Here is a 23,650-nt window from a genome sequence, read left to right as displayed (position 1 = left end):
TTTTGGAACCAGCTCCCCCGCTGACCTGCTGGGTAACCCTGGGCATGTCACTTTTCTTCTTGGCCAGTTTTCTGTTTCCTCTAGTTACATTTTAAGCTCTTTTGGGGCCAGGGCTGTCTCCAACTCTAGATCTGTACAGTTCCTCGCACAATGGGCCCTTGAGCTCAGTGGAGACCTCAACTCGACTGTAATAATAATGTAGAAACTTAGTAAGGTGGTTTCCAGCTACTGCCTTCCACATGAGGACAATTCCCTGCCCACCCTCCTATGCAGACCCTCTCTCCTCCTGCCCCTCAACCAACCACTGGGTCCCTATCAGAATTCTCTCTAGGGACCACCAGCAAGGGCTCCACTGATCACTGCTGGCCCACGGACTTCCAGTCGAGAACTGCTGCCTTAGCCTAAGGAAGAAGGCCGGCATTAGACATTTTACGTGGAAGGGTTCTCATGCCCAGATTCCTTTCTGCTAGCAGCCGCACGTTTTCCTCATTCATTTTACCTTGCTGAGTTCTTTTTGGTACTGTGGCATCTTCTTTAGCATCTGGGACAGGTCCCTCATAGTGGTCTGTAAGGAAAGGAGATGGCATGACTTTCCCTGTTGTACCTTTGCCATCATAGGGAGGAAGGCCAGGAGAGAAGGCACCAATGGGAACATCACATCTCCTGCCTTGTAACTCTCTTGGGCAGTTGTTCAAATGCATGGCTCTCTGGGGGGTGGGGTGTTGGGGCCAGTTGTCAGGATGTCCCCAAGTCTCCTCCTGGGCTGGTAATAAGAGCTGTAGCTACAAAGCCTAGAGAAAGGGGATCCAGAAGGTGGGGGAACATTTCCCCCACACACACCCAAATCCAAGTGCAATCTTGCAAAGTCAGCTGGGGGCAGGATTTTTTTCTCCATTTCCCCCAAGCTCTCATCAGGGCCAAGAGCTCAGCAGGGACCGGATATTAATATGGAGAGAGAGAGATCCTCCAAAGGCTATTAAAAGAACACGTGATACAAACCTTCATGCTTCAGAGCCAAACTCTAACGACTGGGGGTCAGGAAGAAACCTTCCCATAACAGCCTATTGCTGGGTTTCTTGCACCTTCCTCTGAAGCAGCTGGTGCTAGCCACCATCGGCAAGAAGATCCTGGACTAGATGGGTCTCAGGTCTGATCCGGTCTGGCATCCCTATGTCCCTAAGAGTCTGGTACTGTCCCCTGGCTGATGCAGGATACTGGGAGTGATGGAGCACTGACTGCAGCCTGTAGGGCAAATCCTGTATTGCTAGAATGTGACGTTGATGGCCTCAGAGGAGAAACACCTGCTCCCTTTCTCCCCTCCCCCCACACACCTGGGGCTCAGGACCATGCCTAGGGAGTTTATCAGCATTTGAGTCTCTCTAAATAACAAGGCTGGACTGCCGCCCTCTCTCTCGGCTCTAAAAGGGTCCAGGAATTTGAGGGCCCTTTGTGCCTTGTGAGATTGGGCTTCATGCTTCCATGCAGAACCTAGCCTCCCCCTTGGCCCCTGCTCATTCCTTGTGACTGTCTCTAGCAGACCACTCCAGTGCACGAGGGGGTCAGTTAACGGGAGCGCGGTTCCCGCACGAGCCGTGGCATCACCTTGTCGCCTGTGTTCATCCTCTTGCTGGAAGAAAATTCCTTGAGCGAGCGGGTGACCTCCCTGGAAAGAAGGGGGCACAATGATCAGCCGTCTGCTCAGTCCATATGCACGCTGGCTCCTGCCCACCCTACCCCTTCCTCTGTCCCCTCTCTCTAGCCTTCCACAGCCTCCCTGGGGGTTACTGGGGCTTGCTCGGGAGAGGGCAGGGTTGAAAGCAAGGGCCTTGGAATCCACGCCCTGTCATGAGATGGGTCCATCTGCAGCAGTAAGTGAGAACCAGTTCAGCTTAACGTCCATCCCCAGACAGCAAAGCCTACAGGGCCCTCGGCACATGGCAGTCAGGCAGCAGACTGCCCCAGAAACAAGTTTCCAGGAGGCAAAGATGCACCATACGAGTACAGAGCCTTCCTCACCCTCTCACGTCACTTGCTGAGCTGGAGGAGGAGGAGGCAATGGCTAGGCAGCGTAGAGCAGGGGCAGCTCCAGCACGCCAAGCGGGTGCCTGGGGCGGCAAGCCGTGGGGGACACTCTGCCGGTTGTCGCGAGGGCGGCAGGCAGGCTGCCTTCGGTGGCATGCCTGCAGAGGGTCCCCGGTCCCGCGGCTTCAGCGGACCTCCCGCAGGCTGCCGCCAAATCCGCAGGACTGGGGACCTCTCGCAGGCAAGCCGCCGAAGGCAGCCTGCCTGTCGTGCTTGGGGCGGCAAAATACCTAGAGCCACCCCTGGCGTAGAGGTGGGAAGGGGTCTGCAGGTTTGGGGTCTGCGGATAGGATGGGGGAAGGGAGAGGGCTGCAAAGTTCTGGGGGATCTAGGCACAGTGTATAGTGTTAATCGACCCGTGTCTGCAACAACACACGTGCAGCAGCCACCGGTTAATCCTGTGCTGTGCCTCCGGCTCCGCTCCACAGGCACTGCGCTCCCTGTGGGCTGGGGATGGCCAGTGATCGCAGGAAGGGGTCCGCCCGCCGAGAGCGAAACAGCAGGGTTGCGATGCGCTGGCTGGGGAATGAGGGGGACGTTTGGCCGTAAGTCTCAGAGCTGCTGTGGTCCGTGGGGCAGCAGGGGCAGCACTGGTGTGTGCCCTCCCTAGCACTGCAGCCCAAATCCTCCTGAGACAGGACACCAGGCAAACGAGATGGGTGGCTTTGCTCTTTGTCTCCGCTAGGGCGTGTCCATGTGGGTGGACAGACCCGCAAGCCCTGCTCAAGCCAGTGCACTAAAAGCGGCAGAGTAACCCGGTTAGGTTAGGCCCGGTCTACAGAGGGGACAGCGGGTCAGGACTGAGGGGTGCTGGCAGAGCTGTGCTGAAACGCACACCCAGCCCCTGTCTTCGCTCCTCCTCTTGCCAGTGGAATTAATTCCACCCTTGTTTGAGTACCTGCCTGACCCTGCGCGGGGGAAGGGTGACTGACTGACTGTCCCACCCATGGGCACGTGGCACAGAGTCAAGCACTCACTGGGACACCTCTGCAATGTGCTTGTGGCGCAAGGTGATCCACAGGTCGTCGTCCTCATCCAGGAGAACCTCCTTCACCCGGGCCTCTCCGATGCCGCTTGTTTCATACCTGTAGAAAAGAGCAGGGAGCGTCCCATGGGAAAACTGACAGTGGAGGGGGGAAACACGCGTCACCGAGACTCCCAGGGCCCAGTGTGTCTCTTCAGTGCCACGGTACCAGTGCATGCCACAGAACATAGGCGCTGATTCCATAGGGGCTCCGGGGCTGGAGCACCCACAGGGAAAAATTTAGCACCCACCAGAAGCCCTTCTGGTTGAGAAGCCCTTAATCAGCTCCTGCCACTCCAGCCCCAATCAAGGGGGATGGATTGGGGCTGGGTGAATAGCCCTGTGCCTGCCAATCTTATTAGCCCAGAGCTATAGAGGTTCGGAGGAAGCCAGGGAAAAATGGGGAGAGGGCAAGAGAGAGGTCAGGCACAGAAGGAAATGGGAGCTGCCTAGATTGTTGCTGGCCAGGCCTGTTGCTGGCAGAGTAGCTGTGAAGCCTGTATATAGTTGGGAACTGGCAGCGGAAAAGAGCACCAGACTGAAGTGTCCCTGACTCATTGAAAAAGGAGGCTCAGGTGAACCCTGTTACAAGGATCCATCAGGCTGGGACCGGCCGGAGCTGCAGGAATTAAGGTGTATTGTATATTGCATCTCCTAGGCTGTTTCCACTGTACTCACTTGTAGACATCATTTTCGACGGGCAGCAGGTCGTAACTCATAGCCTGGAAAGTCAGTTCATGCAGCACGGGAGATGAGGGGTCAAAGCCACGGTCCAGAATGAGGAGCTGGGAGCGAGCTTTGTCCGGACCCTGCCAAAACAAAGAGCAAATCATTGTCACTGTGGATTCTCCATCAATTCGAATCGCTGAGGTGGAAATCAGAGGTCACTTGCTGAACTGTGCTCCGGCTCAGCCACGCGTTATTGGACTGGCTGCAGGAACCGCTGGGCGAAGCTCTGCTCCATAACACAGAGCTCGGCCTAGACCAGTGGTTCCCAAACTCTTTCCACCGCTTGTGCAGGGAAAGCCCCTGGCGGGCCGGGCCGGTTTGTTTACCTGCTGCGTCCACAGGTTTGGCCGATCGCGGCTCCCAGTGGCCGCGGTTCGCTGCTCCAGGCCAATGGGGGCTGCTGGAAGCGGCGCGGGCCGAGGGACGTACTGGCTGCCACTTCCAGCAGCTCCCATTGCCCTGGAGCAGCAAACTGCAGCCACTGGGAGCCGTGATCAGCCGAACCTGCGGAGGCGACAGGTAAACAAACCAGCCCTGCCCGCCAGGGGCTTTCCCCGCAGAATGAGTTTGGGAACCACTGGCCTAGACGGTCGGAATGGTCCCTCTCCAGCCTGAATTATTTTATTTATTATTTTTTTTTATGCACAAGCTTAAAGCAACGCTAGATATGTTCCACTTCGGAAGCAAATCCGGAACTCCCTGTTCATTGGGGGTGTTTGAACCTGTTCTGAGCCAAATGTCCTGGTGCAGAGCAGGAGACGGTGCAATGGCCCTCCACATCCTGCTCCGCAAGCAGACATCTGCCAGCGGAACAGCAGTGTGCCAGGGCAATGCTCCCTGCCGGATGGTAAGGGAACCCCGGGAACCAGAGAGCTCTCCGTGCTGCTACTGTGGGAGCACCATCCGCAGAGGGCGCTAGGCAGAGCCTCTATGCACATGCACAGCAGCAGGTGATCCACGTTCGTGTCTAGGCTGAACGTACTGACCAAGGGCTCAGATTTGATGTGCATTGAAAAGGGGACTGGCTTTTCCTATCAGCCCAGCCCATCAGAAGAACTTGAGAGGCTAGTGGATAAGGCCCTGGCCAAGGACACAGGGGTTCTATTTTTGGCTCTGCTGCTAACTCGGGGTCTGCTTCCCCTCCCACGCTTTGACTGTCGTCCCTATTAGACTGTAAGCACTTCGGGGCAGGGACTATGCGCCTACATCGTCTAGCACACTGGGCCCCTGCTCTTGGTTTTGGGCTTTCAGACGCTGCCCTAATGTAAATGGTTATGAATCATCTAAGATTACAGTTGTCTTCCTTCTGCTTGCACCTGAAGCCTCTCGTCTTACTGATACGTGGTAGGCTCTTGCCACTTCAGTAAGTACAGGCACACAGACAGGCGCACAGGTGCAACAAGAGTCAGAGCATCAGCGGTTTCATGAGCTCCTGCTGCTCTAAGTGCTACGGCCAGTATCCAGCACCCTGCAGCCCGAACTCACCTCGCCCATGGTCGGATCGTCAGCCTTGTAGGCGTCCAGTTTGTCCTGGATTAGCTGGGCCAGCATGGCGTTGTCTTTGTAATCTCTAGCACAGGGAGGAGGGAAAGAAAGGTGTAAAGTCATTTCATTCCTCATGCGCCTTCCAGCCTACGACGAGCGTTGATTATATTAGGGAGCTTGGCAAAAAAAATAATAAACCCAGACACGTAGATATCTTAAATCAGACCATTTCAGCAGCTTCTAAGGTCCAAGAATTGCAGAGCTCAGGGCCCATGTGGGAGGAGTAAGACAGGAGAAGGGCTGTGTGGACCATAGTTCTCATGCTCCTCACGGAGCTGGCAGGGCCCACGGAGAAGGTGTGGGCTGGATGGGGCTCTGCCCAGGCCTGTGAAGCAGACGTGGCTTTAGCAGACTTTTTCCACTCTCCCCACCTCTCCTTGGAGAGCACTCGCTGTCTTCCCGGCACCTTCCCCACCCCACTTCTGGACCTAGTCTCAGCTGTTGGGGGTGCTGTGTCTGGGGTGGAGAAAGGGGATTGTGCTTGGGTGGGGATAGTATAACAGGAAGGAAGGATTTTGAGCAGGGAACAGATGGAAACTGACATTAAGGAAATGGAAGCGAAGAAGGACTCGGACAGGAGGAGAAAGGGACAGTAGCCTGCAACTCTGGTTCTTCTTTGATCTACTCCGGAGAAGCACCAATGTCAGGAAGTAATTCCAGCCCTGTCCAAGTAGGGAGGTGTAGGGTGAGGATCTCAATGAATAGACACTTTGAGGAGAAGCCTCCAGTTCAGACCACCCCATGGGCACAGCCTTACCCTCTGTATCGGACAGCTGGATATTCCTTCAAGGTGGCACACAGGGTGGCAATCTGTTCTGCCAGGCGTTCCAGCATTGGGTTCTTCAGCTGGGTCTTGTGGGGACTGTAGAAGCTTTGGAAAGAGTCGGCAGAATCCAAGGAGTAAACCTGGAGGGGATGGGAATGGCAGAGGTTGAGCTCAAATGTGAATGCAACACTAGGAGCACCCAAGGAACGGCTAGAGAAGACAGGGCTACCAGCTGTCTCACATCTAGTGAGAATGGTATCAAGCGCTTACGGAGCACTTTTCCTCAGTAGATCTCAAAGGAGGCCTGTGTCCTTATCCCCATCTTGCAGATGGGGAAACTGAATCACCGGACGATGAAGAGATTTGCCCAAGCAGGCCAGAGGCAGAGCGGGGGACAGAACCCAGGTCGCCTGAGTCCCCGTTGACTGCTCTACCCACAAGGCAATACAGCCTCCCATCTACAGCAATGCTCCTTTTAATTCTTGTTTGAGTCAAGGCATCGTACAGCACTTTGCCGGACCCAACCCATCCCTGGTTCACGTCTGCAGGGAAACCCAACAGCCAGAGCGCACTCAGCACAGCCTGAGGCACAAGCACCAGCTTTCCTGCAAGGGGCGGGGTTATTGGCAGGGATGCTGCAGCTCGCCTCTACTCACCCTGAAAAGCATGGGGGGTTGTCAGCTTTCCCCAGAGCCAGGCAGAAGGCAGCCTGTTTGAGTTGCCTGCTCCAAACCTGTTCCCCACACCTCATCCCTCCCCAGCGGCCCCCCTGAGTTGAGCCGAATGCCTGAGTGACTCGGCCTCTTACGCTCACGTGACAAAGTCCCCTTCAAAAGTCTTTGGCGACTGGGCTAAAATTAGGCCTTGGTGCAAACACAAGCAGGCTGGAGACACGTACTGGCCGAGGCACCGCCCCCCAGGTACAGATGTATGGGCTTGGGGGAGCTGTGGGGCAGGCGCTTGACATTGATGTGTGCTGCCTGCTGGATGATTCATGGAATGACGCTGGTCTATTGCTGGGAGGGTCTGTTCTTCCCCTCTCCAAGGCACAAGGAAGGGGTGCAGGGAAGGGGCCCCTCCCTGGGCCTAGCACTGTAAAGACTTGTTGTTAGGCTGATGCCAGCTAATTCTCCCATTCTGACCCGGCACCGCCCCTGCCAGCCGTGTCCATGCGTGTTACACGTCTCCCTCTGTGCCCAGTCCACTGCGGGTAGGTTACCGTGCCAGCCCAGGAGATTTAGCAGCTCGTGCTTTTGGCTCTAGAGGGCCCCAGTTCAGTCCCCGGTGTATCGGCCAAGCTAGTGCCCATCACAGAAGCATCTCCAGGGTTGCATGAAAAGCAAAGTCGTCGCCTAATGCCAACGTACCCCACGATGGCGCTGCAGCAGCTGAAGGCCAATCAAAACAACCACCGCGGGGTCCAGCCGGCAAAGAGGGATGGCGCAGGGGGTGAGGACAGCCACAGATGAAGGGATCATAGATAACTGCCCCTCTCAGCCGAGCCTCCTGTTTAACTAGACGCAGCTGGCTGCCAATTCCCAGGCAGCGATCACGCTACCCCTGTGCCCGCTCAGAGCCAGAGCAAGGCGGCTGCCTGGGTCCCCTGCAACATGCTGCCCATGCCGGAGAAGGGCCTACCAACGGCAACAATAGAGCACCCCAGCACGGGGGCCCAAGGACCCAGGGCTCGGACACGCGAAGCCGAGAGAGACCGGTCAGGTCTGGGTCCAGGTTTCAAACCTCCCAAAGGGTGTTTGGATCCAGGGGTTGGCCTCAGCCTGTTCTAAAGCGAGGAGCTGTTTGCAAAAGGTGGATCTGGGTTTGCATGTGGTTTTCACGCACCCCCAAAGCTCAGGGATGTTTGGCCCTAGGGTTATGGCTCAGGCCCCTCTCTAAAGACATTTGAAATCCTAATGACAGAGCCTCAGTAAATCTCACTGCAGCAGCTCACCTATAACCAGTATTATTAGCTATAGTACAGCGCTGCCCAGAGACCCTCACTGAGATCAGCTAGGTGCTGTACAGACACGGAGTGAGGCATTTTCCCTCCTGCATATGCCCCTTTTATGCTGCTGCAAGGGTAATGGGACCATAAACGCCCTGGTTCGAGCTGAGGGAGAATCCCCCTTCTGCGGAAACGGAGTCAGACCGCCACAAGGCCCGCTCCGAAAGCTCTGGCCGAGGGGGCATGCTGCGGGCAGGGTGGGATGCTAGAGGGGATGGGGCTGTGGTGGATGCCGTGATTCTGTGCTTACCTGGGGCTTGCTACATTTCAGCTCAGAAGCGAGAGAACACAGAGGTGGCTTAATGCCACGTCAGCTCACTTCCCCAGCCTGCCAGTTACACGCTGGGCCTCCCGGAGGCCTCGCACACAATCAGACCCAGGAGGAGACACATCCCGGCCTCCCAGAACTGATGCTCCGAACAGAAAAGGCAGGGGAAACAGGTGCAGAGACTCGCCCGAGGTCACGCAGTAGGTCACGGGTAGGATGGAATCAAGTCTCTAGTCTCCTGATTCCCAGCCCTGGCCCCAAGACCATGCTGCCTCTCTCCTTAGCATCAACCTCTCAGTGGAAACACCCACCCCCAAGCTGGCAGCGGGAGCAGGCAAGGCAGGAGACGCGAAGCACAAGCCAATCCTTTCCCTGCAGCAGGAGAAGCTGGCTTGGAGGGGCGGGGGAACCAAATGACTCCTGCACCGAGGGGGCCAGTACCGCTAAGGCCGTCCCCGCCAACAACCCCATGATAAGAAGCTGCCAAGTCCTAGTGTCAGCTGCTGGCACAGGTTTATTCTCCGGGGGCACATTTGGTTTGGCCAGCTAGGCAAATCCCTGCAACCCTGGGAAGGTAAAGAGTTAATGGCTCTGAAGGTTGACTGCCATCTGTTCCTAGTCACGTGGGCCACCCCCAACACGCAAGGGCCTGCTCCCCAGCAGATGGCACAAAGTTTCACCCCTCCTGTGCCCCGGACTCATTGGCCCATCCCTGGTGGTACCCAAGGAGACAGCCAATGACAGGCGAGAGCATGGGGTGGGAGTGGAGCACAGGGTGAATACACGACCGAGGATCAGATCTGAGAAATAATCGAGGGAGACAGGGCTGAGAGAGCAGGGCAGGAGGTAAAGAACCAGCCCTGGGAAAAGGGTGTTAGTAATTTAATCTCTCATTTCAGGCTGTTCCAAAAACTCTGCTCCTCCAGGGAACCCAGGGCCGAGCTACCGCGCAAACCCCATGGAGCCATGGCCCCCAGCTAGCGAACCTAGAACCTTTTCCTTTCCAACCCTCCCGTGCCATTCGGGGTCTCCTCGGGAAGGCGCGCTAGGCTGATCGCTGCTCTTTTGCCCTGTGCCGGACTCACCTGCGACTCGTAGGGAAGGAAGGCTATGTTGATTTCCGTCAGGGTCTTGATGACTTTGGCCGCACGAGATTTCACCAGTTCATTAAACAGGGCATCAGGGCAGGCTGGGAAGAGAAGGAGAACCAGAACATTCAGCAGCGGTTTTAAATCCTTGGGTGCCTCATACCCAAAGGCCAAAACCAAGGTCAAAGCCAACCACACAGGTATCAAACCCATCCTGAGAAAGGCCCTGATAAATCCAGAGAGGGGTGGATGGCCTCATTCCAGTGCCCATAAAACACTCTTAAGGCTGGTGCTCATGGTCCCGAGGACCAGCAATACAACTGTCTCCTTGGGGACCCCCAGACCGGTGAGGAACCACACTCACACTCAGCGGGCGCTGTAGCGTTAATAAGGACTTCACTAGCACTTTCCACCGCAGGATTGCAAAGTGCTTCATGCACATTGTTCGTGAATTTGGCCTCCCCACGAAGTGCAAAGAGACCATGGCAAAGAGAATGGCGTACACGCCAGATCAATAGCATTAGCCCTGTATTGCAGATCAGGTGCAGTGATCTCAGAGGTGGTGTGATTTGCCCATCATTGCACAGGAAGAGCTGGGGAGGGCTCCATGTCTAGTTGGCAGCCGGTATCAAGTGGGGTGCCCCAGGGGTCAGTCCTGGAGCTGGTTTTGTTTAATATCTTCATTAATGATCTGAAGGATGGGGTGGAATGCACCCTCAGCAAGTTTGCAGATGACACTAAACTGGGAGGAGTGGTAGATACGCTGCAGGGTAGGAATAGGATATAGAAAGATCTAGACAAATTAGAGGATTGGGCCAAAAGAAATCTGATGAGGTTCAACAAGAACAAGTGCAGAGTCCTGCACTTAGGACGGAAGAATCTCATTCAGACTAGGGACCAAATGGCTGGGCAGCAGTTCTGCAGAAAAGGACCTAGGGGTTACAGTGGATGAGAAGCTGGATATGAGTCAGCAGTGTGCCCTTGTTGCCAAGAAGGCTAAAGGCATTTTGGGCTGTATAAGTAGGGGCATTGCCAGCAGATCAAGGGATGTGATCGTTCTCCCCTATTCGGCATTGGTGAGGCCTCATCTGGAGTACTGTGTCCAGTTTTGGGCCCCACACTACAAGAAGAACGTGGAAAAATTGGAAAGAGGCCAGCGGAGGGCAACAAAAAGAATTAGGGGGCTGGAGCACATGACTTATGAGGAGAGGCTGAGGGAACTGGGATTATTCATTCTGCAGAAGAGAAGAATGAGGGGGGATTTGATAGCTGCTTTCAACTACCTGAAAGGGGGTTCCAAAGAGGATGGATCTAGGCTGTGCTCAATGGTACCAGGTGACAGAACAAGGAGCAATGGTCTCAAATTGCAGTGGTGGAGGTCTAGGTTGGATATTAGGAAAAATGTTTTCACTAGCAGGGTGGTGAAGCACTGGAATGGGTTACCTAGGGAGGTGGTGGAATCTCCTTTCTTAGAGGTTTTTAAGGCCTGGCTTGACAAAGCCCTGGCTGGGATGATTTAGTTGGGGTTGGCCCTGCTTTGAACAGGGGGTTGGACTAGATACCTCCTGAGGTCCCTTCCAACCCTGAGATTCTCTGATTCTGTTACTGCAGCTCCCCTGCCTCTTAGGCCTGTACTTACGCTGCTAGGCTACTGTTCTCCCAGTAGAGCCTGGAAGCCCCAGTCGAGATCAGGGCCCTATTGTGCTAGGTGTGTCGCAATCACAAAGTGAGAGACAGCCCCTGCGTCAAAGAACTTGCCAGCAAAACAGCCAAAAGACTGGCAGGGCAGCAAATCTCTGCCAGCGAGGGGCTGCGCCCTTCCCTGGGAACCTGTCACTTATCAAGCTGGCCTTGAGGAACAGAACTTCTCAGAACTGAGCCAAAACCACAGAGCCTTCAGTCCTGCCTTGATAGACCCCGGAGAAGGGAAAGAGGGTGAGAGGAGAGATGGGAAAGCAGTTACTTGAAGGGGAGAGAGGAAGTGAAATGTCCTTCTCTGGATCCTTGGAATGACCTGTTGGGAGGAGGAATTCCCATCATTTAGGGAATCAGTGCTCTCTCATAGGCAGCAAATAAAGGAAGTGATCCAAGCCCCACTGAAGCAATAGGAATCTTTCCATTGGCTTCAGTGGGCTTTGAATCAGGCCTGAAGTGTTGATGCCTTGGGAGGTTGTTCTGTCCTCTCTAGCCAGGGGAGCAGGTGGCTGAGTATACTGCAGATGAGCAGAGGAAGTCTTTTCAACTTTCCAAATTCCAAATTCACTCACCAGACCAACGGAGCACCCTGGTTTGAGACCATTTTATCTAATGCTGTTTGCTCTGGTTGAAATTTCCCAGCTACGAAATCATTCACTGGGTGATAATCCCACATGGTCTCCAAAATCTCCTTTGTAAACCACCTCCTGTCCCCTGCACTAGCTCCAACCTGGGTTCTCTTTGCCTCTGGGGAGAACTTCAGCAGCAATCCACTCACCCATGCCCCCACCAGCTTCTCTCCCGAAACAGTGCAAAGAAATGACACCCCAGGGTGACGCATTCTAATCTCCGTGACAGGGTGTAATGCAGGGGGGCTGCTCCAGACCTACACCAGTATAACAGAGCAGACTATGACCCACAGTGTCCCATGCAAAAATGCAGCAGTGCCCTTAAGCATGTGGGCCATGAGGCACCATTCTGTTACACCAGTTTTACGCAAATGTGACTCCAATGAAGTCAAGGGAGTCCCACCAATGTAATTGTGGGGTAACAGACAGAGAATCAGGATCGTGGGACTTAAATTAATCACTGGGGTAACTCCACTGACTTCAGTAGAGTTACATATCTGGAGTGCATTTAGCCCTGAATAGCTAGAAGAGGGCTCTTGGAAGAAATATGCCTTCCAGAAACCCCTGCCCTGAGAGGGGGTGATCAGGAGCAAGGGAATGAATGCAGGTGCAGGCTGAACATAGGAAAGATTTCCTAACAATAAGGCCTATTTAGAGTGTGCAGTAGTTTCCCGCGGGAACTGGTGAAAGCTCCATTGCATGAGTCATTTAGCTTAGACTAGGCACATATATGAGAGAGAAAAACCTTGCACAGGATGGGGGATGAGTTGGATTCATGTACAGGTCTTTCCTCAGCTTTGATTTCTAGGATTTCTTCAAGGCATTTTACAAATCTCAGGCAAAGGTTGCCGCAAATCTCCTACATGCAAGTCTTGCTTGTTTCCTGCCATGCTCTCGCATCTCCTTTGCATTATGGAAGTCACAGTGTGTCAGGAGCCCAGACTACAAGGCATCAGAGGGATGGAGGCAGTGTACTTACAGTCAGTGAAGAAGACATGGGCAGCCCTGTACTTGACAGTAGGGGGATCCTTGAAGTCATTGATGAGTGAATGGACAGACTACAGGAGAAAAAGGAAAAAGAAAAGCCGACGTGAGGCTGGCCACCACAAATCAGGATTAGCATCATTAGACACTTAACCCAGCTGGTGCATTGGCTGGTCTCAATAATCACAGTGTGTGCCAGGCTAGGGAATCATCCGCTGGCTCTGACCCATTGGCTTAGGAGACAGATATTTACACCGACTCAATTGTAAATTTCAGTCCAATGCGTTCAGGAGCTGAAGTGCCAAGAAACTTTGGGGCAGCGTTAAGATAAAGGCTCTAGGTTGAGATTAATTCATTCTGACGGCAGTTGTATGGCTAAATCCCCTGGCTGGCTTTGAAAATCTCCACCCCAGACCTCGCCACTTTATGACACAAGGGGAGGGGAGGACTGATTCTCTCTCTGAGAGAAGCTCACACTGCTCCACACCCTGGCTGGGCACTGCTGTGATAAATTTCACACCGCTGAAGTCCCGCAGCACTGCTGTTAGAAAACTCACGGTGCAAGGTTTCCAGCTGGCCACTGCTATTAGTCTAACTGGCCTGGGCTGCACCCTGCTCGGTGCAAGCTCACACGACTGGAGTCCTACCAGTGCAAGGTACTGCTATTACCGAAGCAAATAGCATAGTACGTTTCAAATAAAGGATTTAACATGTATGTGCGTAATAAAATACAGGAAACTGGATTAGAGGGGCAATTGGTGTGAGAGGATCAGGAATTTCCCTGTGCCCAGTGTTTGTTTTCACCCACTTACTATGAGCAGAGCTCTGTTATTACAGGACATGCTTGTAAAAAGGGGGAGGGATAGCTCAGTGGCTTGAGCATTGGCCTGCTAAACCCAGGGTTGAGTTCAATCCTTGAGGGAGCCACTTAGGGATCTGGGGTAAAATCAGTACTTGGTCCTGCTAGTGAAGGCAGGGGGCTGGACTCAATGACCTTTCAAGGTCCCTTCCAGTTCTAGGAGATGGGTATATCTCCTTTATTTATTTTATAATTTTGCCAGTTGTCTCTTACAAGTGAAAACTATGTTCACGTACCACAACATTAGCCAGAAAGGCTTCAAAGCCTCCCCTGAATGAGGTTAAACTGACCCACAGCAACTCAGTTGGTACAGCACGATTTTGGTTATAAGATGATCATTAGAGCTGGATGGAAAAATGCAGATGGAATCATTTCCCATCCCAATCAAAACACTTCACCAAATCATGTTGATTTCATCACATTTTCAGTTTGGGAGGAAAACGAGGGGGGGGGCGGGGGAAGGATTCCAAAACTGTTGTGAAACGTCCCATTTTGACATTTTCAGACTGAAACATTTTTGGTTTTCATTACATTCAAAACAACTTTTTGTGTTGAGGGTTTTGTTTTTGTTAGTTTGTATTGTACTACGTGTTTGTGTTGAAATGAAATGTTTCAATCAATCCAAAACTACTTTTTTTCTCAGAATTTTCTTTCGCGGAGCATTGTGACATTTTGGGTCTTTGTTCCAAATTGGAATGGAAAAAAAACCAATCAAATCCTGAAATCTTTTGTGAAACTGAATTTCCTTCCTCTGCACAGCTCCAATGATCATTGCTGATGCCTGTAAGTGCCTTCTAGGGCACTGCCATCCATTCTTATCCTGGCACTGACAATTACCCCATTTGGCACAGATGCTACAACCAAACATAATTAGCTTTCACCAGACCCGGTACAAGATTCCCATGCAGGAGAGTCACCTTATCAGAAGGGGTGATGAGGTACACGGCCTCCAAGGTGGGGAGTGGTTCTCGGCGCTTGTTGATGTCTTCCACAACTGCACAAGAAACACAACCAAGACACAGGGGATTGGCCTAGCAGGTGACAGGAGATGGGCTGCCTATTTTCATTGTATATCGCTCTATATTGTGTATAGATCTGTACCGCTGTGATCTGGATTCTCTTATCTAATAACTGCTTTCTGGTCATGCCTAACCAACACGGCAAGTCCCAATGACAGAAGAGCTGTGATTCCACCAGCCTCCCAACACCCAAATAAAAAGGTTCCCAGCCATTAGCTTGTTCCTACAGTGCCCCAAGGGGAGGATCAAAGGGACAGTAAACGCCAGAGGCCATGGTGCTTATTGCCCCATTCTGCAAGACAGCCACTCCCCTTAAAGCACAACTGTATTGTACAGGAACTGCTCAGCGCATCACAGCTGGGATACTGTAGGGTTTGGGACCTGTCCTGGAGAACCCTTTTTTTTCAAGGGTTGATTTTTTAGTGATAGTTCTTTCCATCCTTTAAAATGTATTTATTACTATTCCCCTTGGATCATAACGCTTGTGAAAGGTGCTCTGGAGAGTGGAGTCCTCTGTTCATGGACAAGACTGTGCCAGAGGCAGATGTACCAGCTTTCCCCAAGGAACCTCATCCTTATCCAGAGAAGGTCAACTGGTTGTGTTGATTGGCCTGCACGTTGTTTGTGTATGTGGTGCTGGGCTTGAGCTGTTCAAGATGGTTCCTCTCGAAGTTGTGGCCAACCACTCTTACGGTGTGGCACCATGCGATGGGGTTAGTCACCAGTTGCTCAAAGCTCGAGTAAGAAATGTTCCTCTTCTGCAAATTTCGTTCAGAGTATCTTTGAAGTGTTTCATCTCCCCTCCACGCAACACAGACTGTAGCCAGATCTTAATTCAGAATACAGAATTTGTTTTGATAAATGAGTCCCAGACATACAGATTACATGACCAGTCCATCTCAGTAGGGTGCAAATCAGATGAGCCTTGATACTGTCCAGATCAGACCTACATGTTGGACACCCGGCCCTGCCTCCTGATGCCCAGCAATTGTCATAGGTGTCACAAGTGGAAACTGTCAAGCTATTTAATGTGCTGTAGCTAACAGGTCCGTGTTTCACACAAGAATATGTTTAAAGTGGACAAGCAGTGGTGCATCAATTCACACACTCTCTCTATCAGCAAGAGCATTTCCAGTGGCACGGTAAAGTTCTATATCTGGCTACCAGTTCCCTGAGCCACATGGTCCCTCGCAAAACAACCTCTTCCATAGACCCTCCTGCATTGCTGAGCTGCAGAAGTTCCTTTTCCCACGTGAGCTACCGCACTCCTTCCAACCCTCTGCGCTTAAATGACCCTCACCACCGGCAGAAGCCCAGGGGAAATCAGGATCTGGATCTTTAGTGATGAAATCCATTTTTTTGTGTGTTAAAAATAAAATAATGAGGCAGGAAATAGTGCTAGCCCAAACCTCTTTAGAACCACTGAAGCTTCAGGGCCTGGTGCCATTTGAACAAATGTTGAACCACAACCTGCTGTTCTTGGGGACAGACCCTCAGCTGTTGTAGGTTGTCATGGCTCCATTGACCTCAATAGAAGGGTGGCAATGTACACCAGCTGAGGATTTATAAGGGCCAATATATATTGCAGCTGGCAACTGCTATCTGGTTCCAATTCTCCTCCCCCTCATGCTGGTGTAAATCTGGAGTTGCATGCTGATGGAGCCACTGTGGTACAAGAGGAGAATCAGGCCCTGAAAGTAAAGGTAGGACAAGTAGCAATGGGCTTAATCTGCAGCAAGAGAGATTTAGGTTAGATATTAGGAAAACCTTTCTAACGATAATGGTAGTTATGCTTAGGAACAGGCTTCCAAGGGAGGTTGTAGAATCCCCATCTCTGGAGGTTTTTAAGAACAGACTGGACAAACACCTGGCAGGGACGGTCTAGATTTACTAGATCCTGCCTCAGCATAGGAGGCCGGACTAGAGGACTTCTCAAAGTCCCTTCCAGCCCTACATTTCTATGACTCTGTCAAGATCAAAATAAACCATGGTCAGACGTTACAACGTATCAGAAAGAATCTCCTTGAAAAGACTTTTTCCTCCCCCAAAACAAACTAACCCCCCCAGTCTGGAGCTTCCCACCCCACATCCCGCAGGAAGTCTGGTGGATCTATCAGTATATCTTGAAGGTTATAACTTACTTGGTCCTTTTTGGGGGCAAAATTTCCATTAGCCTCAATGGGCCCAGTAAGGACTATTAGATTTGGCCTTTTATTGTTATCAATTATTTCCATTGCCCTCCTGCCTAGAAGCCTCTGCTGGAGGTCAGAGCCTCTTTGTGCTAGGTGCTGTACATGCACAGGATGAAGGGGCTCTGCACCAACTAGCTTCCAATCTGTGCTGTTCAGAACGTACTGACCCTTCTCTGGTCGCTATTCTGGGGGCATTCCCATAACAGGATCTTTCTTTGTCTGGGAGTCCCACTTGCTCCTACAGCTTCTTGCCATCATCCACACTCAGTTCTGGTTCTGCTTTCACCTGCCCTGGTGTAAAGCAGGAGCAACCCAGACTGAAGTCAGTGGAGTTACCCCTGGTGTAAACTTGCTGGGAGAGGAAAATCAGGCCCTAGATCCAATGTTTGTCACGTTGCAATAGGGCTGTGTGTTGGGGCAAATGCCATGAAAACCAGCAACCTTTGGTCAAACGCCAGTCACTTGAATGGCTCCATATCTGTGTTTTACCTTTTTTTTTCTGCTGGCTTTTTTAATTCCGCCGAGAGCTATTTATGGGGCTGAAATACAATGATGTCAGGTCTCAGTGTGGCATTTCCAGCAACCAGGGACTTAAATACCACCAAGAGACAAGCTCCTCGTGCTATCCCAGCCGGGTGAGTCATTCAGAGAAGTGGGTGAAAAATCTCACCACAAACAATGAGACTTTGACATACAACCGAGTGGGTTACCACGGAATACTGCACCTCCCGGTGGGAATGACGGCAATATTGCCATGCAAATATCCTTAGTAACAATAGCTCAGTGGAAGAGAGACTCACAATCCGTTTGCCTCCTGGGTTTAAGGGGTCACACTGGCATAGTCAGCCCAGTGTAGCTATTCAGCGGCATAGTGGCCACCTGGGGAAGAAATGAAGCTCGAAACTCACTAGCTGTATAGGAACATTTTCAGCGTGCCTGGGGCTAAGAGAGAGACGTGCGATCCTGGTGAGGCCCAGTGGCAAAGCCCTGTCAGACTAAAACAGGGGCAATGGGTGGAGTGAGACAAGCTGCCATGGGAAGATGCTGGTCTCCCAACTCCTCCTGATCCCCTGTCTCCCAGTGCCAGCCGGAGCAGAATGGGAGCGCCGGGGGCATGGAACTCACTTGTTATCCCCTCCGTCATGATGTCGGTCATCTTGCAGCAGGAAGAGAGCATGCGCATGCTGAGCTGATCCACCACCAGCACCTGGAGCGGGAGAGACGCGAGTGAGCAGGCAGCACAGCGACTGAGTCCAGGGGGGATCAGGCAGTAGGTTGCACCTGCTGTAATTCGGCGCTTCCGACAGTAAAGTGACCCTGACTGACCCACACGCAGGCCTCTGCCACGCCGCTCGGCCAGTGCATCTCAGTGCTGCCATGCAGTACACCCAGCTTTCCTTAGAGCTAAACTCCCGCTGGGCTCTGGGTTGCCACAGAACTCTGCCAATGGCCCTCCGCAACGCCCTGCAGCACCTGCGGCTAGTCCTGTCCTTCGTTTGGCAAACGGGCCAGGAGAGGTGTCATTCTTTTCCTCAGCCATTTCCTTTTGGACTCCCCATCCTTGTATGGCAAACTGACTGCAGCGCAGCCCCATGGCCAGCGCTGGAAGGAGGGATGCACGGAGCCAGGGCAGAATCCCCAGGAGGGCTGGTGCTACACGTTTTAGCATCCCTCCAGCTTGCCTCATTGCCCTCCACTGGGCCAGCAGCTCCCAGGCTACTTCCAACCCCACCCCTTCCTCCATATTCCTGCCTGCCCCCGTCCAACTCTCTCTGCAGTCCCCCACTCACCTTCCACTCGCCCTTCTTCTTCACCTTCCTGATGACATCATGCATGATCTCTGCAAAAGGGACAGAAAAGGTGGATGTTAGTTCACACCAGCTTTCCGAGGGTCCTGGGCACTGAGCCCGTTACTCCCCTAGCTTCATCCTCCTTGGCTGCAAGAGTACCAGGTTGGTCTGCACTCTGACTGCTGATCAATACTCTGCTTGCATGCAGGGAATAATAACAACAACAACAACAACACCCAGCTTTTTCATCTACAGAGCTCAAAGCACTTCACAGAAGAGGTCAGTACCATTATCCCCATTTTACAGGTGGGGAAACAGAGGCATGGAAGTGGATTTGTCCCAGGTCATCCAGCAGGCTAGTATCAGAGTTGGGAATAGAACCCAGGTCTCCTGAGTTCCACTCCAGTGCTGTATTCAGTGGATGATACTGCCTCTAAAGTGCTCCCCACCCAGAGGTGATGTCTAAGGGGATGGCATTTGCTTGTCAGTGAGTGGGTCCGTGTGAATGACGAGCGGAAGGGCCGGAAGGAGGAGTGAATTCCCTACTGGAGACTTTCTTACACCATCTGAGCTACCACCACTTCTGAACCAGGCTGGGACCTTGAACTGCTGTGCCTGGGATCAGTCACACGGTAAGAGCTGGCTCTCGGCCATTCCAGAGGCAGCAGCAGCAGGGCCATTCGAGTGCTCTGGGCATCTGCAGCCATCCTGCCCAAGGGGATGATGAGCAGCACTCTTGATTTGTGCTCCTTTCCTGAGGACGGCGCTAGTGTCATTTATTTTGAAAGTGTGGGAACATAAAGATGCTGCTGTGGGACATGCCAAGTCAGCAGGACAAGCAGCCTGACCGAGACAGGAGGAAAGGGAGAGGGGATCATTGTAATAGAAAGACACCACTATCCCCACCCCATTCAAAGAGCAGCTTTGCAGTCTCAGGTAGAGCTGGGCAGAGAAAGATCATCCCATTTCATGGAGGATTTTGATATTGCGAAATCGGGGTTTGTTCTGATTTGGACCGAAACAAAAAAGTTTGAAATTCTCCCATGAAGGAAATGGAGGCCCAGAGCTGTGGATGCAGGAGATGCCCAGCTACAAGGTAGTCCACTACGCCGCAGAGCCCTGTTCTCCCTGACTTTGAGGTCATCTGACTGATGGGCCTTGCGGTCACTGCCAACCATTGACTTCAGTGGGCTTTGGAGCAGCTCCCAAGTGAGGCTGGGTATTCCAGAGCCCTCAGAAAGCTCATAGCCCAGTTCATAGTGACATCAGGAGGGGAACCGAAGTTATCCTGGTGTCAGTCCTGAGGGGGTGGTGTCCCTGTCAGATACCCCAAATCTGCCCTGACCACGCGAAAGAACTCATCTAAACACAGTAAAATCTGGTAACAGCAGTAGCCAAAAGGGCTGCTAAGATTCTGCCATTGTGGGAAGTGGTTGCTCGGCAAAGAGGGGCTCTTCCAGGGACTGAGGTTTAACAGGCCTCGAGGGCAGGTTGCCAGATCAGCGTTTCCACACTCCAGTATTCTTCAGGCACTGGATTTCCCTCGTCCTCTTTTCACTTTTAAACCAAGCAGACAGGATTCGAACCCATCTTCCTGCAGCTGAGGCCTGCTCTGTGCAAACACTCGAGTAGCAAAAGCCTCCAAGTAGGCCACTCCCTCGGCGCAGCCCTGGGCGCTGCTCAGCCGGCCCGCTCGACTGGAGCTTTCTAATCCAACGCACGAAGAAAACAACAAAGGATTTAGAGCCCCTTTTAGAAACAAGAACCAAGCAGCTTGAGCCAGTCCCTTATAATCCTTGGCAATCGCATTTCACCTCCCATTTAGCTCTGTCTTACGCAACCAGAGGCGACAACATCCCACGGTCCCTCACACGCCCGGCTCACTCCACTTTCACTGTTGGAGCATCTTGGCTCCCACCACTAGTCCAAGCTCTAGGGCTAAGGAGGATCGGCAGCAATGGACCTCCCAGGCCCATCCCATCCCAGGTTGCTCTGGGTTCTACCTTAGCCCCATGGCCTGACTTGCCTTTGCACGCCTGCTATGGTCATCCAGAGAGAGTGTGAGTGGATGATGATGAAGGCGACGATTTTGTCACAGAGGTCAGGGAAGTCACAGAATCCATGACTTCCAGAGACCTCTGTGACTTCAGCCCATGGCGGTTGGGAACTGCAGGGTCCCCCCGCTGCCCGGGGCAGCCGGGAGCTGTGGGGTAGCCCCACCACCTGAGCGGCGGAGCCCCTGAGCTCCAAGCTGCTGTGGGGGGGTACCCCAGAGCTCCCCGCTGCCGCAGGCTGATAAGGTCACAGACAGGTCACGGGCTTCCGTGAATTTTTCTTTATCGCCCGTGACCTTAATGATGATTGAGAGGGACGGGCTCTAGCGGGAGCATGAAGGCTGGGGACAGAGAGGAATTGTTTAGGGTGCTCCGAGGGGCGATAACTTTACACACAAGTTTGGGCTGAGGGAATATGTGCCACCGGTGAGACCTCTTGGGCTTTAGCCTCTACCGCAATGGAAGAGGTGGAAGCGAGTCAGTTGCGGCTGGACAAGACATACTGAGAGAACCATCCTTGAGAACGGACTGATAACCTTGTCCAGCCGGGGTGTCTATGACTCCTCTCCCGTCCATTCCACTACAGCCCGCCCCCTGCATGGGCAGGTTTCTGACCTGCTGTAGCCACCACACGCCCGCTTTGTGCCTCCCCGGCTTTCCAAAAAGTATGTTAGATCCACCTTCCAGCCACCACCCTCCTGCCGCTGTTTGACCTCTCACAGCTGGTTAATCTCGAGGGTTTGGGGTGTGTGTGACATTTTAACCTTCCCCAAACCTCTTGGCTACTGGGGCTGAGAATCAGCCTTTCCAGTCGCTTGGCTCGGGGGGGTTGTCCTCACGCCCTGTGCTAAGTGGCTTTCTTCATGGCCATGGGCTTGGATTTCTGTCCCACTTTGTCCAGACAACCTCATTTTAGGAATGCCTGTACGGCCCCAGTCTTGACTTTTAGATGCTAGAGTCCCTGCCCCCTGCCTCTTCTCTTCATCCTCTCCCTCCTTTCCCCTTGCTGCTGACAGTTTCTCAAATGAGACTCTGCCGAAGCTGCACTTCGCTCCAAACCCTCTTCACTTCTGACCCGAGGCCAAGCATGAAATGTTTCAGCCCAAATCATCGTCTTTCAAGAAAATGATGCCTGGAAGCAAAGGAGGGGGGCTGAGTAGAAAGGCTCTCTCCAGCTCTCAGCAATGCCTCCGTAAAAGCAAGGCCCTACCAACATCAGCAAGGAGAGACCCTGGCACCAAAAGCACCAGCCACTACCACTTGGGCTAAAGAATTATCCCTTCAGGTAGCAGCAGATCTTATCCTCCATGTGGACCAGTGATGGAGAGAAGGTTACACCACAGTCAGCTAGTATGTTAGTAGGAACCAGAACACCTGCTATCCTAAAAACTCCCCTTCCCCCACAGCTCCCCCAGTACAATCAGTTCCTCCCAGGACTCTGATGCACCGCTGAGCTGTACAACTAAACCAGAGCGAAAAGAAAGTACAGCTAAATTGCAACATTGGTGGAAAGGCAGCATAAACCTCATGCTTTGTCATTTTCCTCTCTCTGTCCTTTCCTTCCCAGAGGGTTTTGCTAACCCATGCAATCTCAGAGATATGACTGGGAAAACAAACAAAGAACTCAGCACCCTGTGGTGTTTTTCATGTAAAGCATTTAAAAAAAAATCAGGGGAGAAGTCTGTCACTATGGGACAGATCCTGCAAATACTTAATACAGTGAAGAATTTTACCCACTGACCTCAATGACACTGCTCACGTGAGTAAATTACACGCATGCTTATTTGGTTGCTGGATCAAGCCCTAAATGAGCAATAGAAAGAACTAAGTTTGGTGGCTGTTAGCGCTTTTGAAAGCAAGGAACTCAGTGCTTTGGGTCGTGCTAGACACAGCACGGTTATGAACTGTTCAAGTCACACAGACACTTGCCCATGTACCTGAGTCTTGTCTTGCAGCATATCCTGCTGCCCCCATAATGGATCCCCACACCCAGCTCTGTCATTGCATCAGCAGCCTGGATTCCTTTCCATCCCCGGCTATTCCAGCATTGGGCTTACCCCTGAACAGAGTTATGTAGCTTCATGCCATTCTGGAGAAGAGATGAGCAGCATGATCTAGTGGCTAGGGTGCTAGCCAGGGACTTGGGAGATGTGGATACAATTCACTGCTCTGCCACAGACATCCTGTGTCACCTTCCGTTTGTCTCTTAGCCTCTCTGTGCCTCAGTTCCCCATCTGTACAATGGGGACAATAGCCTTGCCCTACCCGTCATGGGCGTCCAAGATGGATAGATAGACGTCCGCTAATTACTACACGGAGACAGACAAATGTATTGTACTTATGAGACATGTTCAGTTTCAATCCAGGGCCCCATGGCGATGTATTAAACCGCCATGAAGTAAAGGCTACAGGCTCTCTGTGGAATTTTCCTCTGCTGATAGAAGGCCTGCCATAAAAATCGGCTTCCCATAATTAATGGATTTAAATGTAGGCCGGGTGCGTTCACTATCTGCTTGTCTCTTTAGAAGCCTTTTCTGCTTGTGGGCTGGCCTGGGAAAGCATTGATACCGTAAGTCATGGGAACTCTCAACCCCAGGCCACCTGGCCTTTTTGTGAGGGTGTAGAGCAGAGGTGGGTAAACTACGGCCCGCAGGACCCTCCTGCCCAGCCCCTGAGCTCCTGGCCCCTCCCCTGCTGTTCCCCCTCCCCCGCGCCGGTGCAATGCTCTGGGCTGTGGGGGAATATGGAGTTGAATAGGGCAGGCATCCCGGGGGAGGAGGGGTTGGATGGGGCGGCGGGGGGCAGTCAGGGGCAGGGGTTCCGGAGGCAGTCAGGGACAGGGAGAAGTGAGGGTTGGATAGAGGGCAGGGGAGTTCGGGGTGGTGGTCAGGGGGCAGGGGTGTGGATAGGGGTCGGGGAAA

General features: G+C 52.7%; 1 protein-coding gene across 2 annotated transcripts in view; it reads right to left on the bottom strand.

The window, feature by feature from the left end:
* STXBP1 (syntaxin binding protein 1) overlaps positions 1-23,650 on the bottom strand; it is a 60,882-nt gene that overhangs the window by 20,337 nt on the left and 16,895 nt on the right. For both annotated transcript variants that reach the window (XM_044992583.1, XM_044992584.1), the window contains exons 2-12: positions 18,676-18,725; positions 18,011-18,092; positions 14,592-14,668; positions 12,811-12,889; positions 9,505-9,608; positions 6,138-6,286; positions 5,321-5,405; positions 3,785-3,915; positions 3,060-3,167; positions 1,603-1,663; positions 500-565 (exon numbers count right to left, since the gene is read on the bottom strand). In XM_044992583.1, coding sequence (XP_044848518.1) covers positions 500-565; positions 1,603-1,663; positions 3,060-3,167; positions 3,785-3,915; positions 5,321-5,405; positions 6,138-6,286; positions 9,505-9,608; positions 12,811-12,889; positions 14,592-14,668; positions 18,011-18,092; positions 18,676-18,725 — 992 coding nt within the window. The remainder of the gene's footprint in view (positions 1-499; positions 566-1,602; positions 1,664-3,059; positions 3,168-3,784; positions 3,916-5,320; positions 5,406-6,137; positions 6,287-9,504; positions 9,609-12,810; positions 12,890-14,591; positions 14,669-18,010; positions 18,093-18,675; positions 18,726-23,650) is intronic.

This window comes from Mauremys mutica, chromosome 18 (genome assembly GCF_020497125.1).
Source record: "Mauremys mutica isolate MM-2020 ecotype Southern chromosome 18, ASM2049712v1, whole genome shotgun sequence".
Taxonomy (NCBI): domain Eukaryota; kingdom Metazoa; phylum Chordata; order Testudines; family Geoemydidae; genus Mauremys; species Mauremys mutica.
This window is presented reverse-complemented; position numbering and strand designations above follow the sequence as displayed.